Source organism: Oryx dammah, unplaced genomic scaffold (genome assembly GCF_014754425.2).
Source record: "Oryx dammah isolate SB20612 unplaced genomic scaffold, SCBI_Odam_1.1 HiC_scaffold_17, whole genome shotgun sequence".
Lineage (NCBI taxonomy): Eukaryota > Metazoa > Chordata > Mammalia > Artiodactyla > Bovidae > Oryx > Oryx dammah.
The window spans coordinates 54,925,089-54,950,753 of NW_024070201.1; the positions used below are offsets into that span (position 1 = coordinate 54,925,089).

Genomic DNA, 25,665 nt, shown 5'->3' on the forward strand with positions numbered 1-25,665 from the left:
TCTATTTCTGCTTTATTAACTATGCCAAAGCCTTTGACTGTGTGAATCACAATAAACTGAGGAAAATTCTTAAAGAGATGGGAATACCAGACCACCTGACCTGCTTCTTGAGAAACCTGTATGCAGGTCAGGAAGCAACAGTTAGAACTGGACATGGAACAACAGACTGGTTCCAAATAGGAAAAAGAGTACATCAAGGTTGTATATTGTTATTTAACTTATATACAGAGTACATCATGAGAAACACTGGGCTGGAGGAAGCACAAGCTGGAATCAAGATTGCCAGGAGAAATATCAATAACCTCAGATATGCAGATGACACCACCCTTATGGCAGAAAGTGAAGAAGAACTAAAGAACCTCTTGGTGAAAGTGAAAGAGGAGAGTGAAAAAGTTGGCTTAAAGCTCAACATTCAGAAAATGAAGATCATGCCATCCAGTCCCATCACTTCATGGCACATAGATGGGGAAACAGTGGAAACACTGGCTGACTTTACTTTTTGGGGCTCCAAAATCACTGGAGATAGTGATTTCCTGCCACTTTGACTTACTATTACAGAAGAAGCCAAAATTATCCAAAGATAGACCTCATAGTGTGTAAATATAGCATATTTTTATAAGTATAACATAGCTGAGTTCATGGATAGCAGGATGAGCACCACAGAAGCTAGTTAGAAATGCAGGGTCTCAGAACGCAAGCCTGTTGAATTAGCATCTGCATTTTAACAAGATATTCAGGTGATTTAACTGTCCATTAAAGTCCTGAAAGTACCACAAAGGCTCCTTGACTCAACTTTGCTGCTAAGTCACTTCAGTTGTGTCCAACTCTGTGTGACCCCATAGACGGCAGCCCATCAGGCTCCCCTGTCCCTGGGGTTCTCCAGGCAAGAACACTGGAGTGGGTTGCCATTTCCTTCTCCAAAGCATGAAAGTGAAAATTGAAAGTGAAGTCGTTCAGTCGTGTCCAACACTTAGTATGGACTGCAGCCTACCAGGCTCCTCCGTTCATGGGATTTTCCAGGCAAGAGTACTGGAGTGGGGTGCCATTGCCTTCTCCTGACTCAACTTTACTTGTTGTTAATAATCAAGTTTAAAGTAAAACACAAACTCACAACTGTCTAGCAATGTCAGTATGATTACTTTTATGGGTGAGGAAACCAAGGCAAGAAGTTAAATAACTTGTCCCTACAGCGCCCATAATGCAGAACTGCCTTTGAACGCAATTTTTCTTGATTCCAAAACCCTTGCTGGTCCCATAGGACCTGTGCCTCCTAAAACTGAATGTGTTGAGTATGTTGGAGCCATTTCTTTCTTCAGTTTCCATGTTTGTGGAGCCACATTGCTGTAAAGTGATCTGTAGCCACACACACACACACACACATATATATACATGTATACAAACAACTTTAATAAATAATCTTACTGGTTTTATTCTTTATGCTTTTCCCTACCCCATCTTTATACATGATCAGTTTCTAATATTTTTCCACAAGACTTTTCTCATAAGGATAACCTAGTTGCCCTGAAAGAATTTAAATAAATGCAAGATTTGGTTTGTTTTGGAATATATTTCTTTTGTGTGAGCACAGAAATAATACATGTGTGTGAGTATGAGTGTGGATGTATGTATGTCTTTGGGACACTCTTTCAGAATGGTAGTGAAAGGTAGACATTCATGACTCTGGAATGCAACCTAATTCATTTTAAAAATATGACCTTGTTCCAGGGTGCAAAAATATTTTAGGAGAATAAAAAAATGGATGTCCCAAAACCCAATGGTTCTCGACAAGTCAGCTTTCCCAGACCTGGAGGAGTCAGACTGCTATACTGGCCCCTTCAGCCGTGCACGGATTCACCAGTGAGTTCCCAGACCTTTTCTCCCAGCATGTCTTGAAATCACCCTTTTGCTCTTTACATAATTGGCTCTCACATTTATTTCATGTAACTCTTTCTGCATTGGGAGAGTAGGACATGAAGGGAAAGGGAGAAACATTCCTTATCGCTAAAGTACTGAAAACAAAATAAGCTAGCTCCTCGCTTGGAAAGTGCAGTGTAGGGGAATGACATCAGTTGTTAATGTGTTCTATTTGGAACCACATTGCTTAAGGTAGTACAAAATTTATGGGAGGCAAAAGACAATCTCTTCTTGTTTCATGCTCAACAAGAAATATGAGGATATCTAGACTTCCTTATAAACTGAAAGATGTTAAAATGAATATTTGATAATGCCCTGTATTATTTATAACTATAGTCAAATGATTTTCCTTTAAGAAGAGGGTTTCTCTTCTGATTTACTATACTTTACATGCATTCATTTTAAGGGGAAAATGCATGGATAACTACCCAGGACCTTATAACTGTTGCTGGATTCTGTGGTCTGCTTTGAATATTAAAACCAATCTCCTTAATCTTCCCAGCTTCATAATTAACAATAAGGACACCTTCTTCAGCAATGCTACTCGAAGCAGAATAGTCTATCACATGCTGCAGCACACCAAATATGAAAATGGAATATCAAAAGTGGGTAAGAACACTAATTCAAAATGCAATATGGTATTTACTTCTACTAATTACACTCAGAAGTATTTTTTGACTAATGAAGCTTTGCCTTCTTGCATTAGATATGAGGATATAATGCAGTGAACAAATTTTCAACCCTCTTCTTTTCAGTCTTTAATGAAAGAAAACAAAATAAAACAAAGCTTTTTTAAGGGCATATGGCAACATGTATTCAAATGTGAAATGTTCAAAAACTTTGGAACATAGACTTTATTTCTTGAAATGTATTCCAAAGAAAAAAAATCTGACTCTTGAATAATGATATATGTAGATATTTGTCCACTGTGGCTTTGTAAACAGAAAATAGAATAGAGTACTCTACTCCAGTAGAGTAATACTGGAGATACTTTGTCCACTAGGTTATATCCACATAATGTATCCATTAAAAATGATGTGATTTGATTCACTCAACTCAAATGTGTTTAGCATCTGTTATACTCTACATATTATAAAAAGTATATGACATAGGCCCTTTACTGATGGAGATTGAGAATTAGTATTAGTTCTCTATTTGTTGACTTTGAAAGATATCTGAAAGCAATTATTAAGTTGAACAAATTATTACAAAACTATAAGTCTAATATAATTCCATTTCCTAAGCACAGATGAAAAAAATCTAGACGATATATGAAATATTTTAGAGATTATCTCTGAAAGGTGAGATTATACCTAACTTTAGCTTTCTAAATATCTGTGTTGTTTGAATGTTTAGCACTGTGCTACAACATGTCTGATGCAACAGAAAATTGAGAAAGTATCACCAGGGAAAATTAAGTAAAATTGCAAAGTTTACACAGAGCAAAGCAGAAAATAACAGGTATCAGATGAGCTGGCCATTTGTTAGGGTGAAAAAGATGGCTTAAGAAATAGAGTGTTAGTCACATTCTAAAAACTTTTTAAAATAAAGAGTTGATAGCCAATGGAAACGTGTACTAATATCTACTAATTTGCATTCAAATAGAATGGCACATTAGTAAAATGAACTGTATTTCAAGTCATCCAAAGAGGAATGTTCAAACTTTGGTTCTCTTCTGATTAATAATTTATTATCAAGCAGTCAAAATAATTAATTTAAGCACTAAATCTTTATTAAAAATTTTACAGTTACTCAGATGTTTTCTAAATAAAAAATATAGAGAAATCCAGAATGTAAACTACAAATGTGTCTAAATGATAGCGCTATGTGCTTATGTAGTCTTTAAAGATAAAATTGACATTTAAATGATTCATGCACTTTGTCAAACATGCAATAAACACAGAAGGGTATAAAAATAAAATTTAAAAATTGGCACTGTTACAAAATAGTGCTAAATTTATGTACATACATATATATCTCATAATTAGAATCATCCAATGTTTACAATTTTCTGTCCTTTTCAAAATTACCATTATGTATATTTTCTCAAGCCCTTAGTATGCCTGAAAACATTATTGTAAATAGCTATAAATACTCTGTTATAAGCATTCATCAAACTGCAGTCATTTATCAAGCCCTAATATAATTGTTTGAACCCTAATAATGAAGCAATTCCCCAATTTTGATGTATAATTATTTCTAATTCTTTACTAATGTAAATGATATTGCAATAAAAATTTCTCTTCAGAAAAGTTTTATCAATATCTAGTCTTCCCAAAACGATATGAGAGAGTCCATTTCACTACAGTCTCATTGGGTCAGAAGAAATTTTAAAGAGTCACATATTGATATTTATTCTCTTTGGATCAGCATTAAAGAATTAAACATTTCTTGATATGCAATCTCCTTTTGAGACATTTTTTCTTGAGGAAAAACAAGTTGTTCCAGGTTCATCTGCCTCCAAATAAGTTGGTATTAAAATGCCCACATTTCATGATATGGCAAAGTGCCATCTGTTAGCACCTTGCAAAGCTCCATTTATTATTGTTATAAGGACACAATTAGACTCTTAGATTCAGTCTATTTCATAGTGTCACTGTCCTTGTAGGTGGTATCGCTGTGGAAGTCATTTGGGATATTTTGTTTTAAAATTAGTTTATTGATCCGAGTATTATGTATGTTGCCTCAGAGGGAATTCTTCAATGAAACTAACTCAGCTGCTGTTCTATTCTTCTCTTTCCAGGTATCTGTAAACTTATAAACAATGGCTCATATATAGCAGCTTTTCCCCCCCATGAGGTAATTTTAAAAAACAATTTCCATTAAAAAAAAAAAGTTTCTCCTGTTCAATGCTTGGTCTCATTTTTTTTCAGTTAAGTCTAGCTGCCTTGTTCCAGGAGGGTTCATTAAGTGAGTGGCCTTGGACCTTTCTGAGACCCCCATTATAGTCTGTGCCTGCACACTGGCTCTATATTCCTTCTGCAGTTTGCCCTGTACCAGGAATCCCAGCCTCGGAGGGAACTTGTGGATGTGACTCAGCCACTCTGACCAGACTGTTCCAGCACAGAGCTCCGGGCTTGACGCAGCTTGGAATTCACACAGCTGTGAAACAGGGCAGATTCTGGTCTGTGCCTACTGCCTTGGGATACCTGAAAGCCCAAGGAAAACCCCAACCCCAACCCTACACCCCATTATTTACTTGATTTTCTGCCAGATTATTACCTCTTCCAGTTTTCAGTACGTCATGTTGTGGTAGACTCTGCCTGTTGAGTCATAAACGACACAAGAATCAGTTTTAAACTCCGTCCCCCAACACACACACATAATATTCTTTTTTAAGGCAGTTTTGCATTTTAAAATAACAAAGTATTTAGGGGTTTAATATGTGTATTTCCAAAGCCCAGCAGTCTTCTGTTTTTAAAGGCTGAGGACTCAGAACCTAATCGCTATACCAGAGGAATTCACAGTCTAGTATAACTCATAAAAGGTAAAATGTATTGAGCCCTTCTTGTTTGGTACTGAGCTGTTATTTATATGGACTCTCTCATTTAATCCTTGCAAACAACCCTTTGAGATGGGCAATAATATTGACCCTATTTTATAGATAGATAATTGAGTCTGAGAAAAGTTAAGTATTAAGGCCCAGTTTTGAACCTAGGCATCCAGACTTCAATGCTGCTATTCATTATGGTATACCTACTGATATTAGGAATAGAAATAATGATATCAGATAATGTGTTAGAGTGTTTCACACAACAGGTCCTGTGTGTGAACACTCCCATTCACCTGACAGTAACCCTGGAGAGGAGATATTATTTTGCCCTTGCAGACAGACAGAAACATGGCTCAGAAATTAAAAACCATGTCCAATACGACCTAGTCAGTAAGTGGTAAAGTGTTTGGAGTGTGAGTCCCCACAAGAGCTACTATAGCACATTGTTTGTTTTATTATTTTAAATACTTTGTCTACCTAACTAGTCTGTGTTCTGACAGGTTTTTTTTTTTTGTGACAATTTCTTATGTGAAATTTGGAACCTATTAGGAATAAGTTGGAGAAGAAAATGGCAACACACTCCAGTATTCTTGCCTAGAGAATCCCATGGACAGGGAAGCCTGGTGGGCTGCTGTCTATGGGGTCGCACAGAGTCGGACACGACTGAAGCGACTTAGCAGCAGCAGCAGCAGCAGCAGCAGGAATACGTTGTAAATAATAGCCATTTTTCCATTTATTCTTGTAATTTTGTAGAAAAACTAATATATGGTACACATATACAAAATGACAGAAAACAATATTGTTGAAATACAGGCAATGAAAATAAAGCGGCAAGTCTATAAAATAGACTAAGGAATTTCCTATTTATTTTGAAGGCTACTACTTGAAGAAAGAAAAACAAAGCTTATTTAGAGGAAAATAGAGTCAATGGACTCCGTAATTTGAATAAGGTCACTCACAGTTTTAGACCTCCTTTTTCCTTCATGCAAGAGTGTTATTAATATCAGTCTTATACTTTTCACCACAGTTGAGATTTATCTTTTGCTTACAAAAAAGACAATAGCAAGAGGGGAGAAAGAGACATTTTCAGGGAAATTTGGCACGACCATGAAGAAAGGGAAGGAGAGGAGAATATATATGAGAAAGACTGACTAAATTATAGGTAGAATTGATAATCCCACCAATTATGAGTAGTGAGGACAGAAAAGTGTGTTGGCTGGACGAGGGGGCTGATCGTGGAAAAGGTAGGGATCAAGGAGTGTGCATAGTCCTGTGAAAAGGGATGAAAATGCATGGTTGAGCCGGAGTCTGCACTTTGGTCAGTTTCCTCTTGCAGTGCATCATGTCACTGTCATCCCAGAACTTTGTGGTTCATTGAGATTAATGAGTTGAAGTCAGACAATGATGTACTAGAGATTCTGAAGGTTAGCATCTTAAATCCAGGAAATGCCTACATTGAGGCTGGCAAGCAAAGTTATGTATTTTAGAAGGATTATCAGGAATGATTTAAAGAAACCTGAGATTTTGATTTACCTTCCCAGCCTCAGGGCAAGCTATCTTAACAGGGAGGCCAATTTCAAAAGAAAACAAACTTTTCTCAAGCGGATGTCTTAAGCATCTTGATCTTTCCTCCCGTCTCCTTAGCTTCCAATCTTTAAGCACCTCGGGTTCCCTTAGGAAAGGAAACTCTGAGACTGCACACTAACTGTACTTCTGCTTTTACCTGATTAATTAATTTTGTTAGAAGTGAAAAGTGAAAGTAGCTCAGTCGTGTCTGACTCTTTGCGACCCCATGGACTATACAGTCCAGGGAATTCTCTAGGCCAGACCACTGGAGTGAGTAGCTGTTTCCTTCTCCAGGGGATCTCCCTAACCCAGGAATCGAACCCAGGTCTCCCGTACTGCAGACAGATTCTTTACCAACTGAGCTATCAGGAAAACCCAGAAGTGAGAAAAACAGAAGCAAAATCTATATGAACCTCTCATTTCAGTCTTGAGGCACCTGCCATTTTTCCTTCATAGAATCTCACAGGCCTGATTGTCTAGAAGGAGATGTTAGTTTGGCACTGTTCAACTGCCACAGTATAGCAAACATCTATAAAATTAACTAACAGTGATTTTGTACTTCTGATGTGCCTGACATTTTATAGCTATACGCCAAATGGGTCTTCACAAAACCTCTTCTATATTGATATATCATCAATATTTATTCTTATCCCCATAATCTAAGTGAGGTAACTGAAACATAACTTGACTTGCTTTAAATTTTCATCAATCATGTCATAAAAGTAGAATCACACATCGAAGTGAGCAGAGGAACTTCATTAAGTTCTGTGTCTAAGTTTTAATTCAGAAAATAAAATTATTGTATCTATTGTCCTATTTTATTATAGAAGCAGAGCAGTTCAGCCTTCAGAGAATACTTTCTTTTAAAAGATATATTCTATGTTTCTGAAACTGCATATGACAGATTTTTGAGAGGCGATATAAAGAATTTTAAAACACAATTCCATTTTTGGAATATCTTGTCTGAAGTAAGTTTTACAAATTCTAGAATTTAAAAACATGGCCCAAACTGGTGACTTATATCTCTTATACTTTAAACACTTTTAATTAAAATACAGTTGATTTATAATATTATATTAATTTCATGTGTACAGGGTAGTGATTCTTTTAGATGGGGAGCACTTATTTAATGAACATTTACTCTTTTCATTAGCTTCTATAAATGAAGTAAATATTTTCTGGGACTGGATGGCTTATCAAAGCAGAATAAGATTCAATTTTTGAACTAAAGATTATAGCAATTTCTCTCAATGATGATGAAGACATTGTGTTTATTAAAAGACACTAAGATTCAAACAAACCTAAAGTCTAATTTAAGTAAAAGGGATTTCATTGGGTTAAAAAAGGAATTTAAGAAAAGTTTTAAAGAACTATCAGAATATTTTCAATAAAAGATAGATATATAAATGCATTTACTACATCACTCCAGTGATGGGCTTATGTTTACAATCCTGAAGCTTCCAATAAGTTTTAAAATTATTCTGTAAGAAAAAAAAAGCAAAAGCAATTCCTACTAATTCACATTTCACTAAAAGAATGTGTATCAACTCATTTTATTTTATTTGTTTCAGGGAGCCTATAAGAGTAACCAACCCATCAAAACCCATGGACCTCAGAATAACAGACATCTATTATATGAACGCTGGGCACGCTGGGGAATGTGGTACAAGCATCAGCCCCTGGATTTAATCAGGTAGGTCCTGGGGATAGATCAATAATGGAATACATATTATGCTGTTTTCTCAGCATTGTCTTAAATTTGGAATAATTTTCTTTACCCACCAAATCATCTGTATCATTCAGGGTTGAACAAGAAAAAAAAAAAGGCCACTATACATCTTTTCAATAAAAGAAACAATTTAGGGAATTAGTTTCTCAAGGGATGGGAAAAGTAAGAACTAAACAGGAATGTGAGGCATGTAAAACCCAAAATTAACAACAGCAGACAAATGCTAACGACCGTTAATGCTGGAGGAAAAATGGGATGAAGTGTATTTCAGAGGTTAATACCTGAACCCTTTGGTAGGAGCTTTGCTATTGATGATTAGGACTGTCTGCAGAGATGTAAAGTGTTGAGAGTCAAGCCACAGAGAATTACAGGTGGCTCAGCGGTAAAGAATCTGCCTGCCAACGCAGGAGACACCGGAGACACGGTACGATCCCTAGGTCGGGAAGATCCGAGGGAGGAGGGCGTGGCAACACCTCCAGTGTTCTTGCAGGAAAATCCTATGGACAGAGGAACCTGATGGGCTGTAGTCCACCAACTCATAAAGAGTCGGACACGACTGAGCGCACACACAATTCACAACAAATTATGGCTGCTCTGGGGAGAGCCCTGAGAATGGCCAGGAGGGGAGAAAAGATACAGGCTCTTCCCCTCCTTCCACCTCTGAGACTTTCAGTACCTCCTAGTGTAACTTAGCAGCAATTTACAAGGGAATCTGTATGATCTATTTCCCAGTGAAAGGGCAGGCAGAAAATAGATCCGAGAACAAATAGAAAGGTGGCCAACATAGCATCTCTGCATATATTTATCTTTCAACGAAGATTTAATGAGTGTCTATTTTATTCCAAGATTTATAGCCTAGTGAGTAACTGCTCACAACTTGAATTAGTCTTGAAATAGTATTATATTCACAATTTATTTTATTTTGATGGAGAATGATTTGTTCTTATTTTAAAACATCAGGAAATATATATTAAAGAGACTTACATCCCCAGCTACCTAGAAATATTTATAGGATAAAAATTTTAAAATAGCATCCATATTATAATATTATATGTGTTGATGAAATGTTCATGAATTATAAATATCAAGAATAACTCAAAACTATCAGTCATTGTCCTAATAGGAAACGGATAGAATGGAGAGAATAAAGGGAGTGTTTGAAATTAATTTAATGAAAGAATTCAATATACAGAAGTGTAAATAGGATCAAGAGAGCCGTGAGATGATGATGAAGCCTCTGCGTACTGGTGTGCACATGTGCTCAGTGGCTCAATCGTGTCCGACTCTTTGCGACTCCATGGAATGCAGCCCACCAGGTTCCTCTGTCCATGGGACTGTCCTGGCAAGAATACAGGAGTAGGTTGTGATTTCCTTCTCCAAGGGGATCTTCCCGACCCAGGGACTGAACCTGTGTTTCCTGTGTCTTCTTCCGTTGACAGGCATATTCTTTACCACTGAGCCACCAGAGAATCCCAGGTTAAAAGTGAGGGAGTATCAATTCATTTTCTTTTTTTATAAACAACCATTTCTAAGCATGTGTTTGTGTTTTGTTTTCATTTTAAGAATGAACTCTAACATTTTAGTAGCTAAAGCCTTTTCAGCCTATTTTTTCCAAATAAAATATTGAAATCTGGAAAAAAATACATTAAAAAAAATGGTCTGCTACAAAACCTGCTTAAGATAGCTGTGTGACATTTTTCCTAATGTCTTTCAATAGACACTGGAAGGATTTAAGTGTAAAAGCTAAATGAAATAATTCACTCTAAAAAGAGTTCAATTAAACATTCATTTTTATGATAGAAGTTATTTCAACAGCGGAATCCTATCGTCAAATGAAACGTAACATAGAATGTGCTGTGCTAAATTGCTTCAGTCATGTCTGACTTTTTGTGATGCTATGGATTGTAGCCTGCCAGGTTCCTTTGTCCACGGGATTCCCCAGGTAAAAACACTGGAGGGGGTTTCCATTCCCTTCTCCAGGGGATCTTCCCAACCCAGGGATCAAACCTGCATCTCTTAGGTCTCCTGCACTTGAAGGCAGGTTAACACCACATGGGAAACCCCATAACATAGGTTACCACTATATACAACAGAAAAAGAGAGTGACTCCAGTTGAAGTGTGATGGGGTAACACCAGTAGCAAGCCCCTGTTCCTCCTTGCCCTGTTGTGGTTTTAAAGATATTGAATAGAGCTCCTAAGAGATTGTGACTACCCATGTTCTAGATTAAGGATATTTTCATTAGCCTTCTTTGCTTGGACCTAGTTTCTTCTCTTGAAACAGATCTGAAATATGCTATAACTTAGGTTAATTGTACTCTTGTCAAATAACGTCATTGCTCCTCCTAACCTTCAATAATGTATAATTAAAAATCTTGGTATAATACTCTGTGTATATAAGGGTTTCTGTCTGTGCAGTCCTCTATAATCATCATCATAAAAATGTTAGTAATATGTGCCAGAACCATACTCCACCCCACAGAACACTTGTTTGAAGGACAAGTAGCTTTGCGAGAATACCTGCTAATATCATAAGCTTCATTTCAGAGTAGAATACTTCCATTATAAAAGAAATAAATAGACTTTTGATCTATGTCTCCTACGAGAAATCAATGAAAAAAGCAAAAACTTAGATAAATGATGCTCAGTAGAGGATGATTTCATGTCTACACTAGATAGAATACACACACATTTTAGTTGGCACGACACAGAGAATGGAGTAGAAAGAGAATGATTTTTGAGAGGGAAGTCTTACTGAAGAAGGAAAAAAATAACAAGAGAATTTTCTTTCCAGTAAGAATTTTTGCCCAGAGAGGTATTCCCAAATGAACTATAAAACACTAATCTCTAAAACTAGTACTGGGACAAAACTGTGTTAAGTAATCATTTTTAGAAGATGGAGACCAAACACCAGTGCAGAATTCAAGAAATTGTCATTTCTTACTGGCACCTTGTAAATTGTGATGGTTAATACTGGCAGTGACATAGTGAAGAGCAACTGAGAAGCTGTTGGAACCGTCTTATTCATCTGCTGTGTCCATATGAAATGTTAACCACGTGAAGGGAAATAAAATACATCATTCCCTTTGTTTCATTCAGCAAAATACTTCCTGTGGTGGGTGCTAGTGAAACAAGATAGAGGTCCATTTCCAAGTAGCTTGTAATCATAGCGGGAGGGTAAGGAATGGGGGCATGACAGGTAATTGTCATGAAGTTTCATGAGTTTAGGATACTGAAACGTGGGTGAAGGGAGTGTGGGAGAAAGACCAGGGACATCTAACCCAGGTTTGAAGTGAAGTCAGGGCAGGCTTCCTGGAAGAAGTGATATAAAGGACAGGATAAGTATAAGCCAGATGGGAGAAGAGGGTGAAAGGCAAAGGCACCCCACTCCAGTACTCTTGCCTGGAAAATCCCATGGACGGAGGAGCCTGGTGGGCTGCAGTCCATAGGATCGCTAAGAGTTGGACACAACTGAGCGACTTCACTTTGACTTTTCACTTTCATGCATTGGAGAAGGAAATGGCAACCCACTCCAGTATTCTTGCCTGGAGAATCCCAGGGACGGGGGAGCCTGTTGGGCTGCCGTCTATCGGGTCACACAGAGTCGGACACGGCTGAAGCGACTTAGCCGCAGCAGCAGCAGCAAAGGGAGGAAACAGCCTTAACCAAGAAAAGAGTCATGTGCTCCCGGAACGGCAGAGTTGAATTTTGTCGAGGAAGATGTGTGACAAAATCGTGCAGATTGTGTCTGGCGGGAGGGAATCTGGCCAAGAGTGCAGACGGAGCCTGAATTCCAGTCTGCTTTCAGCAACTACCCAGAGGGAGACACTTTTCTAAATTATGCCAAAGCAGTATGGTTTAGCACAGCTCTGTGTGGGGGAAACAAATAGGATTCTACTAAGGGATGAAGAAAAGCAAGAACTGGCTTATGAAAAGCTTTATGAGCCATGTTAAGAAGTTTGACACAGAAATAAATAGATTTTGCAAAATTGCTCCCATAAAGGCAACATTCAAAACAAACTAGTACCATCATTGGATTTATTAAGCAAGACTATTATGATATCCCAGATGGAGCTGAGGAGGAACTGAGCCAGAACCTGAACTGTCTATCTGAAAGTCATATTAGGTGTGGCATTAATATTTGTAGTATTCCTTAGGTTGCCATAAGCTAAGAATTTGCTTTCCCACACAGGCTGTACTTTGGTGAGAAGATTGGCTTATACTTTGCTTGGCTGGGGTGGTATACTGGAATGCTGATTCCCGCAGCCATTGTTGGCTTGTGTGTGTTCTTCTATGGAATATTAACAATGAATGCAAGTCAAGTAAGGTAAGCTATTAACAGACTTACTAAAAAGCTTGGCCTTCTGATTGGATCAAAACTTTACAATAATGCTGATTAAAAAATAAATGATGGTACTACAATTTTGTTTGTTTTTATTTTTGCAGGGGAGAGGCACCATAAAAAGGCCATTCCTATTTTTTATATGCAGATTATCTTGGATAAGTTCTAAGACTGTTTCTCTTTATGTCAAATTTCTCTTTCTAGTCTATAACTAATAATAATTCAACAATGCAATAGACCATTCTATGTAATTTAAATTTGCATATAGTCTTTGGTAGCCTGAAATACTCTCTCAATATAATAATTCAAATAATTGCAATAAATACAATTCTTTAAACACTTAAGATATACAAAGACCTTCCAAACACACTGTTTCATTTTATACAACTTTCACTACCATCCTTGGAGATGAGTTTTCCTTTCGGCACTTGAGAGAACCTTACATAGCTCAAGATATCTGAACAAAATGTTGTTGCTGTTGTTGTTTATTGCTTAGTCATGTCCGACTCTTTTGTGATTCCATGGACTGTAGCCCACCAGGATCCTCTCTCCATGGGATTTCTAAGGCAAGAATATTGGAGTGGGTTGCCACTTCCTCCTTCAGGGGCTCTTCCTTACCTAGGGATCGAACCTGAGTCTCCCAGGCTCCTGTATTGCAGGTGAATTTGTACCATGTAAATCCTATCCTAAGTGGTCTCCTGTCATGACAACATAAAATCACTTTCTATTTTCTTTTTATTCTCTATGTGAATAAAATTTATAAAAGATTTTAGTATCAACTTAAAGTATCAAAATGGTAGTAAATAAGATTTTGAGAAATGACAAGTGTTTATCAGAATGATAGTTTTTCTGTTAAAGTTTAAATGACTCAACATTTGGATATAGAAACAATATAAAATTATTCAGGCTTCCCAGGTGGTGCAGTGGTGAAGAGTCTCCCTGCCAATGCAGGAGATGCAAGAGATGTGGTTCAATTCTTGGATCAGGAAGATCCCAAGGAATAGGAACTGGCAACCCATTCCAGTATTCTTGCCTGGAAAATTCCATGGACAGAGGAGACTGACAGGCTACAGTCCAGAGGGTCACAAAGAGTCAGACACAATTGAGTACACAACACACACAAAGATATTATTCAGCAGAAGTGAGAGTCACCTTGGCATTAAAAAATCCTCTTAATAGTGTGTTCTATTTACTGTGCCAAAGGGATTTCATCAAGTTCAACCTTGTATGATATAATTCAAAATATGATAAAGCACTTTTTCTCTCCTTAAGAGCTCAATACTTTTTTCTCTTTTGGTTCATCTTTTAACCATGGCCGTGCTACTGGGTAGCAATCGTGACAGTTAATGGGACCATAAAATGCATTTCCTTGAATTTTCTTTGTATATTTGTATACGTGCACACATACACACATGTACACACTGCATTATATATAATGCAGATATATTTGTGTAACAATTTTGCCTAAAAACAAAATATTTTCATTGTTTCAGAGTTGAAGCCTATTCCGTAGCCAAATTTCTTGATTTGGTATCTCAAAATCCCCTTGTTCTTCAGGAAGGCCAAATGGTAATTAGCATGAAAACAAACACCTAATGTTCAAAAGCTTTTCTTCTAGTAACAGTCTTATTTCAGAGTTTTGCAAACTCAGCACCAGTCTAGAAGGCAGCATCCTCCTGGATAAGCATGCGCCTGCTGAAGACATTCATTCCCCTTTGGATGTTTCTTTATATGCTATTTTTGCATTTATTGCCTTTACTTTCGGTGTCAAACCTTATAAATCACTGCCAAAACTGATTTCAAGGAACTTACCCCCTAAGTTTTCTATTAGTAGTTTCACAGGTTCAGCTCTTAAGTTAAATCTTTAATCTATTTCGGGTTAATTTCTGTATATGGTGGAAGATAGAGCTGCGGTTTCATTCATTTGTGTGTGGATCCTTCTTTTCCAACACCATTTGTTGAAGATACTGTCCTTTCCTCATTGAGTATGCTTGGCTTTTTGTCAAAAATTTGCCACATATATATGGGTTTATTTATAGTTTCTCTATTGTGTTCCATTGATCTATGTATCTGTCTTTATGCCAGTAATGTGCTGTTATGATTATCATACCTTTATAATATTGTTATCAAAGGTGTGATGCCTCCAGTTTTGTTCTTTCTCAAGATTGATTTGACTGTTTGGGATTTTTGTGGTTTCATAAAAATGTTAGGGTAGGTTTTTCTGTTTCTGCGAAATTACCATTGAGTTTCTGATAGATATTGCATTTAATCTGTAGATCTCTTCAGGTAGTATGGACATTAAACAGTGTGAAATTTTCTAATTCAAAAGTACAGAAAATCTTTCCATTTATTTGTATCTTCTTTAATTTCCTTTGCCAACGTCTCATAATTTTCAGTGTATAGACCTTTCGCCTCCTTGGTTAAATTTATTTCTAAGTGTTTTCTTCTTTTCGATGTAATTTTAAGTGGGCTTTTAAAAAAAATTTCTCTTATTGATAGTTTTTTTGTTAGTATATAGAAACACAACTGATATTTGTGTACTGATTTTATATCCTGCAAATTTATTGAATTCATGTTTTAGTTATAGTTTTTTTTTTTTTTTAGTTATAGTTTTTTGATAGAATGGGCTTCTCTGATGGCTCAGCTGGTAAAGAATCCGCCTGCAATGTGGGAGACCTGCGTTTGATCCCTGGGTTGGGAAGATCCCCTGGAGAAGGAGATGGCAACCTACTCCAGTATTCTGGCCAGGAGAATTCCATGGACTGTAAAGTCTATGGAGTTGCAAATAGTCAGCCATGACTGAGGGACTATCACTTCTCTTCACTTAGGGTTTTGGAGAAATAGTCTTTTAAAATGAATTGACAAGAGCAGAAAATGATTTTTAGGCAGTTAGCTACTGTTCAAATTGGTCCCATGGAGAACATATTCACAAAATTTTACCACATGGTGTAGACTTCCTCCTCCACACTTTCGAAGCTGAGAATGAACAAAAGGCAACGAAAGGAATAGATTTTCTGTTCCTATTGATTTATGTACCAGTGAAGAAAATTAGACTCCTTTTGTATGAGATAAGTATTCTTTAACCTTTAGCACAAGGAGTGTTTTAAACTTGCAAACTCTTTTTCTTCTGTGCTTTATGGTATTATATTACTGCTACTTCTGTCACACTATAATTAAGACCCTGTCAGACTTGCTATTCTAAATCAAGGTAAGCATCACTGAATATCTTGACTTTCAAAATTTCATGGGACTGAATTTTTCCATTCAAGGTGTCAGACGTGGTTAAGTTGTAGGTGTTATCATGGCATATTGGGTGGAGGACATACGACTTTTGAGTTGCTTTGTTTCAGTTTTATTTTAGTAATCTCTTTCTTGTTTATTGCAAGGTAACAAAATGTTGAAAAGCTAAAGATTAGGTTGCATGTATTATGTTTCTACCAGTTGTGTTTGTGTAAATTGAGGTCATATTTCTTAACTGCTCTGCAGTTAATTGTTTATGTGAAAATCATGTCCAGATTATTTCTTGTATGTGCATGTACAAGCATATATTTTTATGTATATTGGTCTTACACAATCAAAGGTGATCAGATTTGTCTCAGATGGGGTCGCACAGAGTCGGACATGACTGAAGCGACTTAGCAGCAGCAGCAGCAGAGCACATATTATAGGAATATGAAAATGAACAAGCAGGAACACATGGTCCCTTCTTCTCAGGCTTTGGGTTTCAGGTCCAAGGCAAAGAGCAGAAACAACTTTCTTGCATCTTTGGCATTAGAACTCACCAAGAAATATCAGTACTGGCCAGCTTTTCAAAAGCTGTTGGACCAGGATTGGTCCCCTGACTTAAAGGACATTTCAAACCCTCTCCTGACAACCACCTTAGTAATAAGGGCTTCATCGGCTTATCAAGTGCCTATGATGTGCCAGGCACATTATCAGTATTCCTGAAGTAGTATCCCACTTGGCTATTATCTCCAACTAGAGATGAAGAATCAATCCTCAGAGTGGTAGATGACTTAGGGGAGAATAACTAGCAAGTTAAATCAATATCTAATTTTCAAAAATTGCAATAAGAACACTTAAGTGAGGCTTCCCTGGTGGCTCTGGTGAAGAACCTGCCTGCCAGTGCAGGAGACAGGGGTTCAATCCCTGGTCCAGGAGGATCTCACATGCAGTGGAACAACTCAGCCCGTGCATCGCAACCATTGAACCTGTGCTCAGATCCCAGGAGCCACAACTACTGATCCCATGTGCCACAACCACTGAAGCCCACACGCCCTAGAGCCCATGCTCTGCATAAGAGAAACCGCTGCAATGAGAAGCCTGCGCACTGCAACTAAAGAGTAGCCCCTGCTCATTACAGCTAGAGAAAAGCACATGCAGCAAAAAAGGCCCAGCACAGCCAAAAATAAATAAATAAATATATACATTTTAAAAGAATGCTTAAGTGCACCGGCTTCCCTGGTGGCTCAGACAGTAAAGAGTCTGCTTCAATGCAGGAGATGTGGGTTTGATTTCTGGATTGGGAAGATCCCCTGGAGAAGGAAATGGCAACCCAGTCCAGTATTCTTGCCTGGAGAATCTCGTGGACAGAGGGTCCTGGTGGGCTACAATCCATAGGGTTGCAAAGAATTGGACACGACTGAGTGACTAACGCACACACAAGTGCACACCGCAGTATTGTTGACTGTAGGCACAATGCTGGACAGCACATCTCTAGAGTTTACCCATCCCACATGACTGACACTTTATACCTACTGAACAGCAGCTTTCCATTTCTGCTCCATCACTCCCTGGCAACCACAGTTCTACTCTGTATCTAACAGTGTGCTTTTTAAGATACTTAATATAAGTGAAATTACACAGTATTCATTATTCTGTGACTAGTTTATTTCACTTAAAATAATGTCCTTCAAGTTCATCCAAGTTGTTGCACATGGTAGACTATCCTTCTTATTTTTAAGGCTAATATTCTGTTATATGTCTATTCCACCTTTTTATCCATTCATCCGTGGATGGATATTTGGGTTATTTCCATACCTTGGCTAATGTAAATAATGTTGAAGTGAACCATGAGGTGCAGATATCTCTTTGAGACCTTGATTTCAGTTCTTTTAGATATATACCAAGAAGTGGGATTGCTGGATTAAATGGAAGTTCTATTTTTAAGTTTTTGAGGAAGCTTCATATTATTTTTCATAGTGGTAGCATCAATTTACAGTCCCATCAACAATATTCAAGTGTTCTAAATTTTCTACATCCTTGCCAACATGTGTTGTTTTTGCTTTGTTTGTTTTGTTTGATGATAACAATCCTAACAGGTGTGGCTTAACATCTTCTCATTTACTTATTCCTTGATAATTGTATCTTATTCTAAAATCCATGTTTTACTCATGTTTCCAAACTTCCTTCCTTTAAACCTACTTTCATATTATCAGATTTCCCCAAAATGGGCATTACCACACTGCTTATTCTGTACTTTGCATGTCAACAGAATCACAGGAAGCATCAAGACCCTGGAGCAGGGCTAGGCATTCACCCTCAAATGGACAAATTTCTCCCGCCTCCCTTATGGATGGAGGTGGTAGTTATGATGAATTGGTGATAGTTATTATTTCCTTTGAATTAGCCCTTGATGTGTACTTCTAACAGATAGAAGACAAAAGAAAGCCACATTTTAAGCAGTGGTTTGTATCATTCTGTGTTTAGTTGCTCAGTCGTGTCTGACGCTTTGTGACCCCATGGACTATAGTCTGCCAGACTCCTCTGTCTATGGGAATTCTCTAGGCAAGAATACTGGAGTGGGTTGTCATGCCCTCCTCCGGGGGATCTTTCCAATCCAAGAATCGAACCCTTGTCTCCCGCACTGCAGGTGGATTCTTTAACATCTGAGTCCCCAGAGAAGCCCAAGAATACTGGAGTGGGTAGCCTATCTCTCCTCCAGGGGATCTTCCGACCCAGGAATCTAACTGGGGTCTTCTGCATTGCAGGTGGATTCTTTACCTGCTGAGCTACCAGAGAAGCCAGGTGTATATTAGGAAGAAATTAAGAAACACTTTGGGCACTCTCTCTCCATCTAGTGGTTAAGTCAAAGAACGCTGTAATCATCTCGAATTCCGTATTTTAGGCTAAAAAATGTTGCAAAACTTGCTTAGTGTTTTTTGTGTTATCTGTCCCGTGGAACTTTGAGCAGCTTACAGAAAATGAGTTTGATAATTCTGGACATAAAAATAAGGCTCAGTCTGATGACTAGGATCCTAGACTGAATGCTTTGATATATCTTTGCTTTTGTTTGATTATTTGGAAGGTGGGAAAGATGATGTAGTATAAACCAAATTTTATACCATTCTAGTGTGAGATTTCAATATGGGGCACATTATACATTTTTTAAACAATGAATTATGATAGCAAGCTTATTTTAATAGGAATTTTCTTCAAGAGGTAGGTTAATTCCTTTTTTTTATTTCCACAAATTAGTAATATTAGTAAGAGGAGGTATAATCGTCTCTCTTTTTTTCTGAGCTTTAAAAATGTATCTTTTACCTGCTTCCCCCTACTTCATATGGACATCATAATTATTAGCAATAAGATGTATGTGAAAGTGGGAGAAGTATAGTATATATAAGACTCATTATACTATCATCATCATAACTTATCCCTCTTTCAGATGAGTTGTAGTTGATGGAGAACTGGACCTAGAATCAGGAAAACCTAAACTCAGTTCCTTCAAGTATCTCTTATAAGCTTATGACCTTGAACAAATCACTTAAACATCAGTTTCCTCTCAGTTGTGGAGAACATTACAATTGCAGGAGATTGCGTTGAGGACTAAACCTAATGGACATGTATCTATCTTTGGTTACTGTAACGTGTTGCATTACAGTATAGTATTATTATTCACTAGTCATTTCCACTTTGGCTTGAGATTGTACACATCCAGCATTTGAAACAGATATGCATTACTTTTTTTTTTTCACTTGAGTTTATATATTTTCAAAACAGCAAAACTTTTATTAACAGTTGTATTTCCAGGCATAGTTTTAAAAGCCTTTATGTTACCTTCAACATTTCTAGAGCAGATTTACTTAAAGACAATTTATTAAGGGGATACCAAATGGGAAAGGGCCAGGTACGACAGATAAAGACACAAAACACCTAATAACAGGTTTCTGTGAACGCTCAGACTGTGAGTCTTTTGAGAAATTGTTACTGATGCCCTGCTCATGTCATGATGTCATCTATAAAGTATGCTAAGATTTTTAAAAGATAGCAATAAACTCAAGAAGCAAATGTTACAAGGTTACATTCTATTGCAGGATAATATATATTTTAGTAATCCATAATGCATTGACTGACTGCAGTAGGGGTTGTGAAATTATGTGAATTCTGGGTGCTACTCATTTTGGTGACTGTAAAGCGATGAGAACCAGGGGAAAGATCTATAGACCTGAAAAATCAGCTGCTGCTGCTGCTGCTAAGTCGCTTCAGCCGTGTCGGACTCTGTGTGACTCCATAGACGGCAGCCCACCAGGCTCCCCTGCCCCTGGGATTCTCCAGGCAAGAACACTGGAGTGGGTTGCCATCTCCTTCTCCAATGCATGAAAGTGAAAAGTGAAAGTGAAGTCGCTCAGTCATGTCCAACTCTTAGCGATCCTATGGACTGCAGCCTACCAGGCTCCTCCATCCATGGGATTTTCCAGGCAAGAATACTGGAGTGGGGTGCCATTGCCTTCTCTGAAAAATCAGCCACATCCAAGCCTGTGAGCTGGGTTAAAATACTCTTAGGTGTTTCTCCCAAGATTGTCCTACAGCCATGAAATCACGTGGAAAACTGCCCTTGTAACAGTGTCCCACAAGTGCCTCCTGAGTATAAAATTGGCCTATTATCATTAAAATATCTTGGATCAGAGATTTCTTAAAACAAAGAAGCAAACAAACTCAGTATCACAAAAATTCTAAAAATTTGGGCTGGAGTCATTCAAGTTCTCCCTCCTGTCCACCACTCTTCCAGTATTTCCGTTTCTTCTTTTCCTCCCCACCCTACTACTTTCCATAGGATTGGCTGTAGGGGCTAAGCAGCTTCCTGAGTGTGGAGGTTCATGCTTTCTTTTTCTTCTTTGATTTCTTAAGCCAAGAAATTTGCAAGGCCACTGAAGTCTTCATGTGCCCTCTCTGTGATAAGAACTGCTCACTGCAGAGACTCAACGAAAGCTGTATCTACGCCAAGGTCAGTGTGGACCCTCACATTCCCCTCCCTGCCCTCTACTTTTTCTAGGAATCTAGGCAGTAAAAAGTCCTCCAGAACCCTGCTTTCTACCAAAGTTAAATGTTCCCAGGAGTTTCAACAAACAGTATCACTGACAGCTGAATAAAACATCCCTTTGTGGCAGTTATAAAAAGGATGTATTTTATTAGAATATCTCTGTCTTCCTCTGTTTTTATAAGTGTTTATTGCCATCACAGACATAAAACATCCACTTGGAATGATATCCAGATTATTTTTTTGGAGATTATTTCTTCTTCAGTGGTAAAGTTTGTATCTTCCCATGAAGACTCATGAGATCTAAATATTTCTAATTTGACAGAGAAAATGAAGTTTTCTTAACATAACTGAAGTTATCAAATTTCTTCCTGTTAGAATCACCTGAAGAGTTTTTAAATTTCTGAAACCCAAGCCACATCCCAGAACAATTAAATTAGAATCTTTAGTTTTAAAACCTAGGCATCAACATAATTTAAAAACTCCCAGCTGATTTCAGGGTGCATACAAGTTTGAGAAATGTGTACTTCAATTTTATAATTATGAGTACTCATTTGTAAAATGGTTTTATTAAAGTATAGTTAACGTGTAATAAAATGTACATATTTGAAGTATATAAATGAATGCATTTAAATACATACATGCTTTTGTGAAACCATGGCCACAGTCAAGATAATGAACATATCTATTACTTCCAACGGTTTCCTCATGATTTCTTATAATCCCTGCCTTCCAAATCCCACCCCTGGGCTCAGGCAAACATTTTCTGTCATTATAGATACATTTGTATTTTCCAGACTGTTATGTAAATAGAGTTATACAGTGTGTGAATTTTTCTAGTTTCTTTCACCCAACATAATTATTTTGAAGTTTATCCATGTCATAACATTTATCAGCAAATCCTCCCTCTTTATTGCTGAGTATTAATAGTATTGAGTGATATGGCTATATCAGAATTCAATTATCCCTTCATTTCATTATTAATAAGAATCTTAATAGTTATCCATTCATATTAATAATTTGGAGGGGAGGTTAAGTTGTTACAATTTTAAATAAAGGTGCTGTAAATATTCATCTACAAACGTTTGTTTGGACAAGTATTGTTATTTCTCTTGGGTAAATGCCTAGAATAAAAATGACTAGATTTTATGATAGGTAGATCTTTATCCTTCTGAGACACTGCAGAACTTTTCCCCAGAATTCCTAGACATTTTACACTTCTACCAGCGATGTATGAGAGTTCTAGTTTTCCGTATACTCACTAGTCCTCGTGATAGTCAGTCTTTTTCATTCTAACTATTCCAATAGATCTTTAGAGAGAGCTCATTGTGGTTTAGTTACCTGAAAATTATTTGATTCTTTCGGGTCTTGCTTTTAGGATTTGTGAGTTAGCCTCACATCAGTGCTCTTTCTAGCACTAATTTTTCCCACCAAATCTTTCTGTGCACTCTCCCCAGTGAACCGTGAAGACTGAAGATTTCCAGTCTGGCTGGTGGGAACAGGCCCTACTCCTGCCTGACTTTGAGCTCCTGAAACTCTTTCCTCTAATAGTTTCAGGTGGTTATATCCTCAGCCAGTTTCCTCACATGAGTGCTCACTGTCTGGGTTGCCCCTCTTTGCACTCTTATGACTCTTTCAGGCAACCATAATGCTCGCCTCCATTGTTACCCACTTCTTAGGGATCACTGCCCTGCATTGTCTCACATCCAGTCTTGAAATCGGTTGCCTTATGTATTTGGGGAATTATTCGGTTATTTCCAGAATGTGGGTAGAGTCAGTCTCTGTTACTGCATCTTGTTCAGAAATGTTGTGCTAGGTCACTTCAGCTGTGTCCAACTCTATGGACTGTAGCCTACCAGGCTCCTCTGTCCATGGAATTTAACAGGCAAGAATACTGGGTAGATTGCCACGGCCTCCTCCAGGGGATCTTTCTGACCCAGGGATCAAAACCACGTCTCTATGTCTCCTGCCTTGGCAGGCGTGTTCTTTACCGCTAGGGCCACCTGGGAAGCCCTGTTCAGAAGTAGAAGCTTGTGTATAATCACTTTTGACAAGGGTGAACATAAAAACAAAAACCACTTAGGATCCTTTAGGAGACCAAAACTTACTAAAATTAGCTTCTGAATTATTTTTCTTGAATGCATGGTATGTGAAAAATCTGTTTTGTTTATAATTTAATTTCTGAAATGTGCTTAGTATTGAATTCTCTCAAATGTTCCCCAAAGATGTCTTGTTTTGGGAAGCATTTTCTTGACACTTTTTTATAAAAGCCAAGTATATTAGAGTCATTAGATGTATAGACACATGTCCCTCCCTTTGCCCATGCATTTCAAAGATATATGGCAGCCTTAGGGACACCAACAAATCCAAACACTAAAGATAAGAATCATATGTGGCAGAGTGATAAAGTGAAGAAGCTATCCAAAGAAATGTTAAATCTAGGGAGCCATTGTAATTATGTGGTATCTACATTCCTCTGTTACCCTGAAGAAAAGAGTATATGTAAGGGTAGGTATGACTCAGGAAGATCTCACTTAATAACTATTATCAGGTAGGTGGAAATGTTAGCTTGCAGAAGAGAATATTGCCTTAAGGAGCAATGCAAGAAATAAAATCCACCAGGTGAAATCTTCATTATGTCTCATATTTGATCCTCTTTTTAAGGTAAAATATAGTTACTTGATTTACATTTAAAAAATCAGAACTACTGTTCCTTCATTGAATGGAAATAAACATTTTCTTTTAGCTTTATTTTTCTAATTTTTATGTTTTTTCATTTTTTAAAAATTAAATTTATTTATTTTAATTGGAGGCTAATTACTCTTGTTTTAAAATCATTTTATATATTTAAACACCTAGAGGTTCCTAGATGGGCAGTGTCAGAAATAGAAGAAATTTTTAGCAAAGAAACAAGCCCACCAATCTAAAATCACCTAGTCACTCGATCACCTAGCCACCTCATCTGCTGCTGCTGCCAAATCACTTCAGTCGTATCTGACTCTGTGCGACCCCATAGATGGCAGTCCACCAGGCTCCACCGTCCCTGGGATTCTCCAGGCAAGAACACTGGAGTGGGTTGCCATTTCATTCTCCAATGCATGAAAGTGAAAAGTGAAAGTGAAGTCACTGAGTCGTGTCCAACTCTCAGCGTGTCCAACTGCTGCCCACCAGGCCCCTCCATCCATGGGATTTTCCAGGCAAGAATACTGGAGTGGGGTGCCATTGCCTTCTTCGAGCCACCTCATCTAGGAACTGGTAAATTCCTTATGGAATCAATCACCACTTGTGAAAAGTAGCAGGACATTAAATTTGCCATATTTTACATGTAATTATTGTGCATAAATAAATACATGTGCACATTTAATCATTCCCTTAATAGTGTCAAGGATGTGTTTCAGGAAAAATGTGGTCCCGTTATATAATAAAAATTATATATAAGTACATTAACATTTTCTTTGGTGATTTTTTTCATTTTTGATACTTAAAAGTATGGGGGTTGAGAAATATTTGCAATTAAGTCATTGCAGTGATATCTGCATATTCTTCAAAACACAGGTGACCACAGGTGTCAATTTCTACTTTGTTAGGATTTCTCATTTAAGGTGAAATCATTAGGTACAAGAGTCCTACATTGTTCTTTCATATAGTTCTAAAAATGACTCAACTCTTACTTGAAGTTACTCTTATTTATAATAGTTATTAATATTCGGTGATTTTTTTTACTGGTTCAGCAAACATTTATTCAATCCCTAACGTATTGAGCCTCAGATTGTATACTAATATTAAGATTACAACAGAATCAGGACAGATCATGTTTCTTCTGAAAGAGGAAATGGCAACCCACTCCAATATTCCTGCCTGAAGAATCCCGTGGACAGAGGGGCCTGGCAGCCTATAGTCCATAGGATTGCAAGGAGTCCAGGCATGACTAAAGTGACTTAACTCAGATGCATGCACATGTTTCTTCTTTAAGAAATTTCACAGAAGAATCCTCAGAAGACTACAACAGAATCATCTAGAACTGATATTAAAAACAGATTCCTGGGCCCATGTTAGATTCAGAATCAGCTGGTCGAGGGCAAGGCTTAGGAATCTACATGTTAACAGATTCCTCAGGTGATTTTTATTTGTAGGCCCACATTTATAAAGTTATTGCACTAAACAAGTATTGAGTTGGGGTGAGGGTGAATACATGAAGCTGCCGTGTTTGATGTAGCCTGTGCCCCGGTCCAGTGGGCATGGATAGGTGTACAGATTTTACACTATTGAAGAATTAGGAACTGAGGAACTGAGAGAAGGCTAAACTTCAGTCTAAATTCCAACTCTCTGCCTCTCTTCCCTGAAATCACCTGACCTGCAGGGT

At 37.6% G+C, this 25,665-nt stretch overlaps 1 protein-coding gene across 1 annotated transcript in view; it reads left to right on the forward strand.

Moving 5' to 3' along the window:
• ANO3 (anoctamin 3) overlaps positions 1-25,665 on the forward strand; it is a 231,181-nt gene that overhangs the window by 115,822 nt on the left and 89,694 nt on the right. The window contains exons 7-12 of the mRNA XM_040258914.1: positions 1,726-1,857; positions 2,417-2,523; positions 4,658-4,713; positions 8,545-8,666; positions 12,893-13,027; positions 21,173-21,269. Of these exons, the coding sequence (XP_040114848.1) occupies positions 1,726-1,857; positions 2,417-2,523; positions 4,658-4,713; positions 8,545-8,666; positions 12,893-13,027; positions 21,173-21,269 (649 nt within the window). The remainder of the gene's footprint in view (positions 1-1,725; positions 1,858-2,416; positions 2,524-4,657; positions 4,714-8,544; positions 8,667-12,892; positions 13,028-21,172; positions 21,270-25,665) is intronic.